The sequence below is a fragment of the Musa acuminata genome, chromosome BXJ3-9 (genome assembly GCF_036884655.1).
Source record: "Musa acuminata AAA Group cultivar baxijiao chromosome BXJ3-9, Cavendish_Baxijiao_AAA, whole genome shotgun sequence".
Classification (NCBI taxonomy): domain Eukaryota; kingdom Viridiplantae; phylum Streptophyta; class Magnoliopsida; order Zingiberales; family Musaceae; genus Musa; species Musa acuminata.
In genome coordinates, this window is record NC_088357.1 from 45,076,169 (window position 1) to 45,090,485 (window position 14,317).

At 38.2% G+C, this 14,317-nt stretch overlaps 2 protein-coding genes across 2 annotated transcripts; one reads left to right on the forward strand and one right to left on the reverse strand.

The window, feature by feature from the left end:
- Window positions 1-67: 67 nt before the first annotated feature.
- On the reverse strand, window positions 68-7,120 carry LOC135648436 (threonine dehydratase biosynthetic, chloroplastic-like). The gene is made up of 9 exons (XM_065166130.1): window positions 6,617-7,120; window positions 5,913-6,092; window positions 5,519-5,788; window positions 3,949-4,155; window positions 2,290-2,538; window positions 2,137-2,210; window positions 1,846-1,963; window positions 687-821; window positions 68-449 (listed from the first exon to the last, which is right to left on the reverse strand). The coding sequence occupies exons 1-9, from the start codon at window positions 7,082-7,084 to the stop codon at window positions 309-311; spliced, it is 1,842 nt and encodes a 613-aa protein (XP_065022202.1). The 5' UTR covers window positions 7,085-7,120; the 3' UTR covers window positions 68-308.
- Window positions 7,121-8,354: 1,234 nt separating this feature from the next.
- On the forward strand, window positions 8,355-13,958 carry LOC135648435 (protein SEEDLING PLASTID DEVELOPMENT 1-like). The gene is made up of 9 exons (XM_065166129.1): window positions 8,355-9,050; window positions 9,350-9,564; window positions 10,111-10,261; window positions 10,399-10,590; window positions 11,442-11,604; window positions 11,730-11,968; window positions 12,642-12,818; window positions 12,888-13,052; window positions 13,532-13,958. Exons 1-9 carry the CDS (start codon window positions 8,370-8,372, stop codon window positions 13,832-13,834), a joined length of 2,286 nt encoding a protein of 761 aa, XP_065022201.1. The 5' UTR covers window positions 8,355-8,369; the 3' UTR covers window positions 13,835-13,958.
- Window positions 13,959-14,317: the final 359 nt, after the last annotated feature.

Genomic DNA, 14,317 nt, shown 5'->3' on the forward strand with positions numbered 1-14,317 from the left:
GAAGCCAGCCTTCCTGTAGATTTAGAAATACCAGAAGATATGAAACTACAAGATCCAAATCAAGAACTAAAGATAACTGCAACAGCAAACCATATAAGGAACAATTTTGAGACCAGTAGATTTGAAACTACATGACCCAAATCAAGAACTAAAGATAACAGCAACAGCAAAGCATATATAGAACAATTTCAACAAGCCAAAGTCCCCCCCCAGCATTTGATAAGCTTTTTCACAAGGAAACTTCTAATAGAAGCGGCTATTCATGATTCATGGTGTAGAAATGGCGCAGGTGTCTAATTTATTAATTATCACTGCATCAACAGCCGATACGCCTCGTTGTTCATCTCATATGTAAACTCATATCCAAGATTCTGAGCTCCAATCTTGAACTCTTTCATATCGACCTTAGGAACTTGGATGCCGACCAACACATTTGCACCAGTCTCACCCTATGAAGCATAGAAATCAGAAGACAGAGGAAATAAATATAGGACTCCTTTGTTCTTAATTTGAAAAAAGGAAATAGCCGAAGGAGAAAAATAAAATATATGCTCTGATATTTACATACAAAGTTAAACCCATGTTAAGTCTCTCTTGGTATGCATATCCCAGTGTGATGTCACTGATATGGCAACTCTACAAGATGAATAAATTAAAAAAGAACCAGATGATGCAAAATAACATACCTGTGCTCGATAATGGAACAAGCTGATATTCCAACGTGGGCTAAAGGAGTCCAAGAATTTCATTAGAGCACCTGGCCTCTCAGGGAAGATAAATCGGCAAAGTAGTTCATCTTGAACATTTGATCGCCCTCCCATCTGAAATGAAGTCCGTAAAAACAGTATTCATGTTGATTACCACAAAGATACCGGCCTACACAGAATCTTTTACCTTAATAATTTGATAGAGATGGACATACAAGCAATTAGATTGGTGCTGTTTCAATGTTTGTGATGCATGTAGTCATGTTTTGGCTCAGTGAGTTGATGCCAAATGTTGGATAAATTGGGGGACAATAAATCTACTGAAATCTAATTATCAGGTTGGTTCCTTTTCTGTTCATGGAACTTGTAGAAGCTCATATAGTTCTCAGCTGCCCTGCATGAATGGTAGACGAAACTAACTGCTTTTAAAAAAAATAGAAAATTGAGAGGCAAGAGTCCAGATTTTTCTAGATGAGGACCGAGGCATTGGAAGTAGGAGCTTTTTAAATTAGAGAAGGGAGAAGAACAACGAGAAAATGAAGAACATTGAGATTGAGAAAGAGAATACTAGAGAGGGTGATAAGAGGAAGAGTCACTGTTGATCACTAACATGATAAATCAAACTTGCACAATCATATGAACTATGCTTTTGGCAAGGCCATACTTGCTAGCTACTGCATGTACAGATGGAGATGGTCCACAATTCCCTCAAAATGAAGCTATTTCTTTAGCGATGCCAAAGCATGAAGACATAAACACTTTGATATTGGATATTCGTATAGTTGTATATGCACAGAGTCAACATACTTCTGTACATAGCAAACATTTTGTGCATTATCAGTATCTTCATTTCTAAAGTAAATATCATATAGAAACTTGTTAATTTACATGATAAAGTATCATGTCAAAATTAGTGTCAGATAAGTCTGTCAGTTGCAAGCCCAATCCTAGTATCCAATACCCATCTAAGCCAAAATCACACAAAAAAACAATAAACTAAAAATCTGGATGCAGACAGGCATCAAGAGAGGCAAGCTAGCACAATCCGACAACAACCATTATGAACAATAAAAACATGTATTTGTAAATTCTAATAAGATGGTAGATGTCAAAATATTCCATAAGGCAAGAGACATACAAAGTATCGCAGATGATCTTTTGCTAAGTCATCATTGGTGAGGTTAAAAGTTTTAAGTTGTGCATGTTCCATTCGATGTATCATTGCTGCAAGTTCCGAGTCAGTATGAACGCCAACACTGCAATAATGTGTTTAAAAAGCTTTGATAACACAATTATTATGATAAAATATAAAAGGAAGTCTAACATGATAAAGAAAACTTCAGAAAGGTCAAAACAGTAAAAAGTGAAAAGAAAAAGAGTTCCAATCATTTTAGAGGTTTGTTCATACAAGCATCAATGCAAAACTTGCCTATAAAGAACAAGAGCATGTTCTTTACGTGAATCATATCTGTACTTGAACTCTGTAATATTCATAGGGCCAACCTACAAAAGTTCGTACGATCAAAATCCAAATTTCATTCTTGAAAAGAAAATATTCATGAAGTGAATCTATCAAACATACCAGTTTACAAAATTTTTTAAAACTCCCTTGCTCCTCTGGTAGATGAGTTGCCAGAACAGCCTCGCGTTTCCTACCAACATCAGCTAGTTCAGTTACCAGCCTTAGCCTATCAAAATTCATGTTTGCCCCACTAGTTATTGCAACAATATTCTCATCTTTCAAACCATAGTATCTGCAGTAGGCTTCTGCACCAGCTAGAGCGAGAGCACCAGCTGGCTCCAGTATGCTCCTTTTCTCCTCAAACATATCCTGTATTGCAACAAAGACTTCTCAAAATCCAAATTGATCTCTGTTAATTTCTACCACTTTACAAAATTGCAGGAGCGTACAAAATTCAATATATACAAGAATCTAACAATTCAAAAATTAAGAAAGCCCAAAGCCTTAAGACAACAGTTTCTTAAAATGTTCACTCAAAACATTATCTTGAAATATTATCACTGTTGGAAAGCATTGTGAAACTGTGTTATGTATCGCCAAGAAGAATCATTGATCAGCCATGGATATTGAGGAACAAACACACTAACAACCTTATTAGAGTCCCTTCCTTTTTTGTTAATCAAATACCACGACTGACAGCATAACTATTGCAGAATGTTATGCATAGAGAATTATGTATTTAACTACGAAGAGCTTCTCATAAAAAACTAATAAAAGCCTCAGCAACATAGTCCCTTTTCAGAAGTATGGTTAACCAAAATAATAATTCTAAATTATCTTATGCCATTAAGCTTCTGGATACAAAATTCTATTTTGCTGACAGAGAAATCATAACCTTCTACCCTCCAAGAAGCCAATGAAATTTTGCAGCCTCTTGTAATACAAGATTGCACATACTATCTTGCTTATCCAACAGAAGGTTCAAATTGATATGACAATGTATTAACTAGCCATTCAGTTTCCTTTTTTCTCTGATCCCTTCCCTCAGAAATATTGCATAACAACCATTGAGCTTTTACTGATATAGTGACAATTTCACTTTCATATCAACATAAGAGGTTTAAACCAAAAAAGGCATGACCATTTAAACTTATAACTCATAGATTGTTGAACAGTTTATCTTCTCTCTTAATAGAAAAAGAAATATGCAAGTTTCTAATTTTCCAACAATTTTGCTTTCACATTAATGGTCCCTAAGAAATGAATATGAACTCTGAATAAGATTAATAACGAAATCATAGAAAAATAGATATTTTCTGCAAAATGACTGAAACATTTACATCACATCAACATGTCATGGCGTTGAATCCTCACTATTTGGGTTGTTTTAGGTCCACCAATCATCCTTTGCCATTCATATCTTCTTATATTGTTTCTGACACATTTTATATTAATCTCCCTCTGCATAGCATGGAGCTTTTAATTTGAATTGACTCATTTCTCCTTAATGATCTATTTAGTGGTCTTTTTGGAGGCATGCAAATTACCATATTATGATGATGGTAATTAAAACACACAATCACATAGAGATACAAGAGAAAAATTATTAGCAGCAATCAAAATTACAACCAAATAAAATATACTAGGAACATGTTCTTTAGTGCAGAACTTATGGTCCCTTCTATGGGCTAGGACTCAAGGATCAGTGGCACAAAATCCTAAATGTGATGGGACTGACCTATTAAATCAATGAACAAGAGAAATGGAATAGAACTTCACCTTTATAGATGCACAAATAGCATCACGACTAACAAGAACCACTCCATCGACAAGTTCCCTGCACAGGCGAAAAGTTTCTTCTCCAACCACTTTCACAGCCACACCATCTGCAAATCCTCCCACCTGCTCTAGCATGATCCTCTCCCCATGATATAGAGACAATGCCATTGCATTTGCATCAGAAGGCTCTACTCCAATGATCTTTACCTGTTGAGAAAGCTCAATTAAATGAACATCTCTCAAGGAGGATTGCTCACTTTATTCTAATTTAATTTAATGATATAGCAGTTGTTTCATCCCTTCTAATCATGCATTTCATGTTTAACACTTAATATGAGATTAATAAGGAAAACTAAGTGCATGAGACTCATACTTCTACCAATATGAGATCTGAGGGTCAATATATACAACATTCTCCTGCAAGCAGACAGAATATTTCTTAACTAGAATCCAGTCACCCAGTTCACAAAATGAGTGACATTACCATGGCACTAAGGCTTAGTAGAGGAAAAATTCACTACAAAGGTAGTTCGAGCAAACACATTCTAAAGCTGCTAACTTATATAATAAAATAACTATATTACAAGGTAAGAAATTTAAAGACCTGACCATAACTTAATAACTCATGAGAATGCATCTTGTGGATCACAGTCAAACTGAGATTGATGGCCATAACTCAAGAACAAGTTCTATGCACATATACAGAGACATTTTACACTTCTATAAAGGTAATTTTCAGAAAAAGAAAACGAGTTGTTTGTCTTGGAAGAGTTTACTGGAAAGTAGAAAGAAAACAAATAAAAAAATTTTATACTATGTCATTTAGTTACCAAATGTTAAATTTTTAATGTGATTTTCTTTTGATAATCACCAAGTACTTAATTTAAAATAAGTTCAACAAAAACAGAAATACACAAAATATATCCAGTCACTATCACTTATCATCAGTTACAAACACATTTTCTACAACATTTTCTATGAAATAATTGAGGATTACAAATATAGAACCATGCCTGATGGTTGCTAATAAAACCAAAAATAATTTATCATGCAAAACACATACAAGATTATCATTTATCATTATTCATTAGTTACATTTACATATTCTCATTCACTTTGTACAAAATAATTATGGATAACATATACAGAAACATGCTTCATGTTGCAAAACAGACGAAACATAAATTATTACAAATTTCTTGCTCAATGAGTGCAACAAAATTATGGACTATGCCAAAAAGAATAATTCACCCTTTTCACAAAAATGAATGTAAAATAACATGAAAGATATGACCATGCAAAATCTTTAGTTTTCATTGATCTACTTCTGCCGGTTCACTGATCCAATTTGGAGATGGACTGCTTATGGATGTATGCCAGTTCCATCAATATATTTTCATTACTCCATTACTAAAACACAATAAAACAAAAAATCCATATATTTTGCTAAAAATATCAATACCCATCTTGAATGCTTCTTCACCAATAAGTTTTTCAAAATTTTGTAGCAATCTGAAATGGAGGATAAATGCAGTTTAAGTAACATAGAGATTTACCACCATGCACAAACCTCTGGGCGAACCCGTTTTACATAAGCAGCAATTCCTGCTATCAATCCACCACCTCCAACTGGTACAAATATTGCATGTAGTGGACTACTCATTTGGCGAATTATTTCCATTCCGATTGTTCCCTGGCCTGCAATAACATCATGATGATCAAATGGAGGTATGAATGTCCGACCCTCCTGGTCTCCACGTTGCTTTGCATGTGACTGTGCTTCATCATAAGAGTCCCCCTTAAGGACAACTGTTGCACCTAATCTCTCAACGGATCGCCACTGAAAGGTAAAAATAATGTACATCCAATTATACAAAAACCAAGAAACAAGCATATGAAGTATGACACTTTTTTCCAAGTAGCCATTGTAGAAAGAAGCGATTAACATTCAGGCATGTAGAAACCTTGATTTCTGGCGTTGTCACTGGCATTACAATCACTGCATCACAACCTAGTCTCTGAGCAGCTAAAGCAACTCCTTGGGCATGGTTTCCAGCCGATGAGCAGATAACACCCCTATCCAATTGCTCCCTTGGAAGTTTAGCCATCATATTGTAGGCTCCTCGCAACTTGAAGGAGAATACCTGCATATTTAATATGTATGTCACTAACAATCAATTAAAATATTGATTGAAGAACATATCAACGCATCTAGATTGAACTAACCACAAAACATATTGCAAAGTAAGTTCATAACCTCCCGTGGCTGATTTACTACAGCCAGATAACTGAAGAAAGATGGGTCATTACCATATGTCAGTCGTCAAGAACAGAAAGCTAATTGGGAAAAGGAATAAAAAGGCATTTCGGTTAGATTCTATGAAACTAAAGGAATAATACTGATTCAATCAACCAACAAAAGAAAAGAATCTCTAAAACCCTATCTTTTCCATAATCATGCCTACATTAAGGGCAAAATAGATGCAAAAGGCACTTGGTGGCTTGAGATGAGACATAAACCGAAGCATCTGCTACATCGCGTCCAAAAATGAAAGTAGGAAACATCGATCAAATAACCACAATAAGGTCTATAAGCAAAACACAAAAAAGTAAGAAGGCACCTTTTTAGGCTTTCAATCAAATAAAAAGAGGATTCCACAACAGTTACCGGCTGCAAGTCCTCTCTCTTGAGCCAAAGATCGACCTCAAGCCTCGCCGATAGCTTCGGCGCCAGCTGCAGCGGCGACTCGATCGCCACATCATAAACCCTCGACGTCAGTATACTCGTCAGGTACTCCATCGGATTCAACGCCCCGTTTTGACCTACATCACCCGGTGGCGGCAGCGACAGCTTGGTCTTCTCGGAGATGCCCCCAAGGGAGCCGCTTTCGTACTGCAAAGAGTCCACCGAGACACTCTTGAGGGGTGGGGCGAGAGAGATCGCCTCCGGCTGAAACGTGTGAGCCGACGACGAAGACGAAGGCAGGGCATCAGCAGAGACGAGTGGCCCTCTACTGACACCAGCGTGGGACCCCGGAGAATGGTGGTGGAGGCGAAAGGAGGCGGCGGGTGGGGCAAGCCTCGCCATCGCCGGCAGCCGAGGCGGCGATGGGCGTGACAGGGCGAGGGACTCCATCGCCTGGCTTGGGTTGAGTCGGGGGGTTTCATTTGCTGGCGATTTCTGGGGGTTTATGACATGAATGAAGTCATCTAATTCAGGCATTCGTACCTACCCGCTACGATACCTTCTTTTTATTAAAGAAAACAGTGGGTCCGGGTGACTTTCGCGGAGCTTCCTCGTGTACGTCGTCTGGGGTGCAACGAAACGGTTCATGTAAGTATGACAATTCGGGTGGGCCCGTTGACAACTCTTCCCACTCGTTGACTAAAACTCCGACTACATGCATAAGATCATAATGCACGTGCAACCTCACGTGTTAGTAGAAATATTATACAACGCTGTTTTACTCGTAGTTTTCTTCACATGGTTATTATATAAGCAAATTTGAAACAAATATAAGATTTAATCTTCAAATATTACGGAAATGAATTAGCTACTGGAAGTAGATTTTATGTTTTTCTAAATTTCAGAAAAAATCTTTTTAATCTCAATTATAATTTTATTTTTAATAAGAATTCTTTTAGTGAAATATGATATTCTATTTCTTTACCGTCGTTCGAATTTAACATATTGTCACAGATAAAATTATAAAGTGATTTATGATGTTTAGAATAATTATAAATAATAATTCATGATATTTAAAATAAATTTAATCGAATCATCAGTCTAATCATTTACATTAATGATTTCAAAAATTAATCGTGATGAGTTACTAATCATCTTATTCTAAAATCGTGAATAATTAATTTGTTATAAAAGGTTGATGTATTTCTTATTCGGAATAAACATAATTATATGTATTCCAATACATGCACGTATGCATGATTCGTATTTTAATCGAGTATATTCGTGTGATATATCGCGCACGAGATCGGTGTGGTTTTAGTAAGTATACGCAATATATCACGTATGAGATCGATACGTGTTGACGTGGCGGATCGTTATTGGGTATGCCGATTGCTGAGTCGAGGTGACCATTTCTTCCCGGTCAAAACGGGGCAAACTCGTCAAAGAAAGAGCAACGTGTAAAACTCCTTCGGTGGAAGCTACTCGCTCCCCTGTTTCATCTAATTCAGGGACCAGGAATTCGCAGTCGTAGAGTAATGTGGGACCCATGTTAATGCATTGACCAATGTGCTCTCTTCCTTGTGTTTTCTAGAGGGGCGAATTGGGTGTTTCCTGCATTGGTCAAGACAAGGAGGAGCCTTTCGTCCTCGCCGTGGGGACAGACGTGTCGCGCGCCACAAGCCAACGGCCGCGGAACAAGAGAAGCGATGACTTCCCCACCCAACGATCGAACATGTGGTGGGCAGCCCGCGCCCCTAATCCTCACCATGTGTTCGTTCCGTGCCTTCCTCTTTCATTTGGCCCCCCTCCGCTTCAAAGATTCCTCCGCATCTTCCTCCATCTGATTCCTTCTCTGTACTTGCTTCTTCTTATACGTCTTCCGCGCTCCACCCGTTCGACAAAAAATCTCAGTGAAACTATAAGAACAACAACTGATACGAAGAAAAGGAGCAAACGAAGTCGGGAGATGTTGAAGGCTTTGGCTTCCGCCTCTTCTTCCCACGTGAACGCCTTCTCCCAGCTCCAGACGCAGAGCCCGAACCTCATCGTTTGCTCCTCCTCCTCGTTCCGCCACTCCCCCGGCCCCCGCAAGGCCGTCGCGCCGTCCATCCGCCGGCCCGACGCCGACCGCTGCTCCCTCTGGAGCCACCATGGTTCGGTCCCGACGCGGTCGAGATCGGACGGCGGTGGTGCTTCCACTGCCGCCGCAGCGGTCCATGGCGAGCTGGAGCTGTTCCTGGAGCTGGTCCCGCCGAGGATGCGGAGGGAGCTCGCGCGGCACGAGGAGATCCGGGAGCTCATCGAGGTGGTGATGGATTTGGGGAGGAAGCCCGTGGCACGATTCCCGTCCGGGGATTGGATCATGTCGGAAGAGCCTGTCGGGCTTGAGGACCTTCGCCATGCCATTTCTAAGGTGATTCCGAATGAGTTTTTGGTCTGCTTTGTCCTCTTTTCTAGCTTTAGGTAATTCCTATCCAAAAAGGAGCTTTTGATCTTGTTGCTATGATCTACTTGGTTTTTCTACCATGAAGTTTTATTTGACTATGATTTACATCTTACAGAAACGACGGATTGACATATATTAGTAACCAACACTCATTGTGACATATGAATTCGATGTTTTCTTAGTTCAGATTAATATAGTTTTTCAGTCAGGATGGTGACTTGTGATTTTGTAGTTTGCAATTATAAAACTTAACTTTTAGTTCACAGGTTGGTGACTTTTCCGATGACAATCGATCTGGCATCAACCGTTCCTTGCACAGAATTAGTGCCATTCGGAATCGGAAGATGCAAATAATTGGCCTCACTTGTCGAGTCGGTCGGGCTATATCTGGGAGTGCCAAGATGATTCGTGATTTGGTTGAGGGTGGAGGCTCTATCTTGGTAATTGGGCCTCCTGGTGTTGGGAAGACTACTCTGATCAGGTACTGCATGTGCTTCTTGTGAGTTATCTATTATTATCTCTTAAGCTGGACATATCAATAATTTTGCTATTTATTTATCTTTCAATCAACTGAATGAGACATTGCTTGATCATATTGAAGTACCAAATAGACTTTAAGATTCATAACTTGTATCGACTTTTCTTTTGCACTGTGTGTGGCACACACACATATCATGTAGTCACTGACTCTACATAGACATTACAAAAAGGGCTCCCTCGTGGATATGCATATTACCAATAACTGGTTTTAGGTTTTCTGTAATGGCACCTTTTTCTGTCAAGTAGTTGTTTCTCTTCTATGACTCATAGCCACAATGCAAAGCTTCAAGGAACTTTCTTCTTACTAGAAATGTGATCAGCAGCTAGACCTGCTTTCTGTATAATAATTGACTCGAGAGATGAAAACGATGCTGCGACAACTAAACAAAGTGTCTGTCACAGAGTTATCGTATGTTGTCTCATGGAGTAAAAATTTTATGCAGTTATTGTCTTAATGTCATCATCACCTAAGTTATTTACCTTGCAGGGAAATAGCTAGAGTTTTAGCAGATGAACACATGAAACGTGTTGTCATAGTAGATACATCTAATGAGATTGGAGGTGATGGGGATGTACCTCATTCAGGAATCGGTCGTGCTAGGAGAATGCAAGTTCCAAATGTTAGCATGCAGCACGATGTAAGAACTACTATATGTTACTTTTTCTTCAGTTAAGAAATTGACATTCTGTACTCTGTAGATCTCATGTACCGGAAGGACTACTATTTGTTTGTCAATGTACATATCATGATCTTATATGTGTGATGCCTCTCCAGGTCATGATTGAAGCAGTTGAAAATCACATGCCAGAAGTCATTATAATTGATGAAATTGGGACAGAACCTGAAGCAATGGCAGCAAGTACCATTGCTCAAAGAGGTGTGCAGCTTGTTGGAACAGCTCACGGAGTAACAATTGAGAGCATAATAAAAAATCCTTGCCTACAGGCACTTGTTGGTGGGATAGAGGTATAAATTATTTCTCTCCATTCACCATTTTGCGTTGCTGCGAAGCTGATGATATTCTTCTATATGCTTGAGTTATCAATTTGCTTCAATACTTTGTGCATTGGTTTGATTGGCTTTCACCTTATTTTTCCATTGATCTTGAAAAACTGAAAATTTTGTGATTGGACATTCGGGAAGTTCCTTGATAGATAAATTGTGTAATTTGATTGGACCAGATTGTCAACTACCTAGTTTAGAATTTGTAATCAATACACCTGCCTTATGCATGCACCATATGGGAAAATCTTGTTGGACATCTGAATAGAGAGGAATTTAGTATCTTGGAAGGGAAAAGCTGAGAGTCGTTGGATTCTTTTCTGTGTATGTACTTGCAGTAGGTCAGATCACGATTAATAGTGGCTACACAAAGGTGTAACCCAGTAGCGTATCCAGATCACAAAAGGCCCAATTTGCCTGCTACACCAGCCCATCCCCATTATGAATGGCCTATTTTGCCATTATTACCTGAAACTGACTCAAATCTCTGTGTTCTTTCATGCTGTGATTGATATCAACACATACTTGGACATACATTAAAATAATTTGCGTGTATTTTGGACTCTAGTATTTCTCTATGCATGTGTTATAAATTACCACATGCATAATTATCTTTCAATTGCCGTATTTTCAGATGCTGGTCAGTCTAGATTTTTTGCCTATGACATCAGGCGCCATCGCTGTTTGATTTTACAAATATTGTGATGATTCAACTATGAAATCATGAATTTATTCTTTGAAGAGCACAGTTTGAAGAAATACCATATCACTTAAATTGTATAAGCATTAATTTTTTTGAAGTTATCTATTTGCAGAGTGTTACACTTGGTGATGAGGAGGCTAGAAAAAGGAAAGTGCAGAAAACAATACTTGAAAGGAAAGGACCACCCACATTTACTTGTGCTGTTGAGATGATATCCAAAACTGAGTGCCGAGTTCATCACAAACTGGAAGCAACTGTAGATGCTATTCTTGCAGGTATTTAGTTATTTTCTTATACAAAATTGTGGACCATTATCCGTATAGTGGTGCCTGTTTGAAAATATAATCAGTTTTTACCATTTGAGAAGATGAAATTAATTCAAGTGCTTGTACAAAAACAGGGAAATCTCCTCTCCTTGAACTACGTAAGATGGATTCAAAAGACGGTGATTTAAGGAGCGCTTTTCCAGTGCTTGGAAAGTATCATGAAGAGGAACCTTTTATTAGTTGTAAAAATGACTCTTCCATGGAGATGGGGCCTCCTAAAGATGATGCTAATAATAATGCTGGATACAACAAGAAAGTAAAAAGTAATTCATCTATGCCAAGGAGATTACCAGTTCGTGTATATACTTATAAGGTACATATCAAACTCAGTTCTATATTGTGAAATATTCCAGAATTTGTGGGAAAGTTTATGCATCTTAACTGTGCTTTTGCATTCACATGCTATGGTTCATTCCAAAAGATGGTTATGTCCTCGTACTCACTTTGGCTTGAACCACTAGTCCTCCACTAAAAAGAGTGATGTAGAAAGAACTCAACTACTTCTTATCACATAATTGCTTATTGTGGTGCGAGTCCTGGTATGCCCCTAACTCAGTGACAAGCTTCAAGTGCCTCCTGTAGCACTTCCATCCAATTTCATTTCATATTCTTAAATTTGAGACTTCCTTCTTGTCAGCTGTGACTCTTAGTTCGCATGACCAAACATCTCCTTTTAATCATGTATAATATGAAATCTCTCTGACATGATAAGCAGTGACTACTTTTATATCCCAAGCACTGTCCTCATTTGTTGTAGGCATCTCCCTTGGTGGTAACATTGCCTTTTAAAGTGAATCTCCAAATGGCCATTCTCATAGCTTATTGGAAGCAATTTAATTTATCTACTTCACCACATTGTTCCTTTATTGTTTGCTGAATGGCTACATGAAATAAATTATATTTAGAGATGTTGATTCGATCAGATTAATTGATGTAAAATTTAACTTCATTTGGTGGCTCTTATGTCTGTATTGGTCCTCTATTAGATCTTGGAAGCTGATCTACTGCAAGTAGCAACTGTGATGGGGTATGAGGATGACATTGATGTGACTGATGACATTGGAACAGCAACTGCGATTCTAGCATCAACTTCTGAAATGAAGCAAAATCCTTGGATTCGCAGTGTTGCTAAATTCCATCAGCTGCCTATATTTGTGATTAAGGTAATTGATCTCATTGTTTGACTCTCCTGGTTTGCCTGTATTCTTATGGTCCTTTGTTTTTACTTACAGGAGAATACTATGGCCCAAATGGTAAAGGCAGTTAAAATGATTCTTGGGATGAATAATTTTGGATCTACACAAAATGAATCAACTAAACATATGCATAAGGACATTGAGGTCAAAGATGATGCACCTATGAGAAAACCTACCTTGGAGGAAATTGATGCATTGGAGGTATGTGCATCATATCATGAAAACCTTGTACATGATACATTGTCCACATTTCCCATCATCACAAACTAATGTCTTGGATCATTTTGCATGAAATGTAATACAACTTTAGTTTGGAAATTTTATGTTTTGCACCTCTATGTACTTGCTCGTATAAAATAATCTGTATTCGTAGATCAGTCTGAATCTGATGTTAGGATGGCGAATAACTTGGCTTAGATTTAGATGAGGTGCCTAATATATCATGATCAACAAGCAGCAAATTATCATGGTAATGTTCATTAGGTGTATTATTCTATATTAGATTAATATCAAGTATTAATGGCTGCGAGGGATAGGCATGTGTGCAGATTTGATTAACCAGATATAAACTTTCTGGAACAGCACAAGGTTTTCTTTCGTTTCCAGTTTCCTGCAGTTGCACTTCAATCTTTATGCTTGATTCATAGTTGCTTTACAAATATATACACTGCTGAATGTAGGAGGTCCGAATGGCTATCGAGTATATCGTAATTCCCGGTGGAGAGCCCGTCGAACTCCTTCCGAGATGCTCAGAGATAATTGCTCGTCAGCTGGAGCTTGTGGAGAGCTATCAATTAGCCGCAAAGAGATCAGGCACCGAGCTGAACTCCAGGTTGCAGATTCTTCCGGTGAAGCTAAGTAAGAAAAGCTTGCCCGCTAAGGGCGATAGATCAGAATCGATCGAGCAGGTCGACCTAAATGTTCTAACCAGTTTGAATGTGGGTTCTAGAGTTACTCGCCTGCCACTTTTGCCTGATCATTAGGGACTCTCATCAAAATGTACATGTTAGTTTGTGTCATGTACAGCAATGTAAATTATTATACACATCCTCAACAGCAAATGTGATTCATGTCATTCTTTCAATGGAAAAATAATTATTAAAATAAGTTTGTCTCATGTCATTATTTCACACAAGATACCTTGTTGTTCATACAGTCAGCAAGTCAAGAAAAAAAAAAGTGAAGTTCTGGTGATCTTTCTTATGTTCCTCAAATACTATACAGCCGGCGACTTGGGAGTCCCGGCGCTGAATATCAGTTCTTGGTCTGTATTTTTTGAAATACAGTCCAAAAAGATGATGACTTCTTGAAATAATAATCATACTGAGACCAAAAAGAAAAAAAAATGGTAAGAGAGAGATGAAGCATCCTCAAATCATGTGTTCTTTTAACTCTATATGCATACAGGAAAAAGTTTCAACATCAACATAAACAGAGGCACCCTTCAATCATCGAGCTCGCTTCCA

What these genes read in the sequence shown, in the direction of transcription:
- LOC135648436 (XM_065166130.1), bottom strand. Translation starts at nt 7,084, where the DNA reads ATGGAGTCCCTCGCCCTGTCACGCCCATCGCCGCCTCGGCTGCCGGCG. An exon ending in TGACAACGCCAGAAATCAAG is followed by an intron (nt 5,789 to 5,912) that starts GTTTCTACATGC and finishes TTTACCTTTCAG; the next exon opens with TGGCGATCCGTTGAGAGATT. An exon ending in TAAAACGGGTTCGCCCAGAG is followed by an intron (nt 4,156 to 5,518) that starts GTTTGTGCATGG and finishes CTTTCTCAACAG; the next exon opens with GTAAAGATCATTGGAGTAGA.
- LOC135648435 (XM_065166129.1), top strand. Translation starts at nt 8,370, where the DNA reads ATGTGGTGGGCAGCCCGCGCCCCTAATCCTCACCATGTGTTCGTTCCG. An exon ending in TTCGCCATGCCATTTCTAAG is followed by an intron (nt 9,051 to 9,349) that starts GTGATTCCGAAT and finishes TTTAGTTCACAG; the next exon opens with GTTGGTGACTTTTCCGATGA. An exon ending in TTCGTGTATATACTTATAAG is followed by an intron (nt 11,969 to 12,641) that starts GTACATATCAAA and finishes GTCCTCTATTAG; the next exon opens with ATCTTGGAAGCTGATCTACT.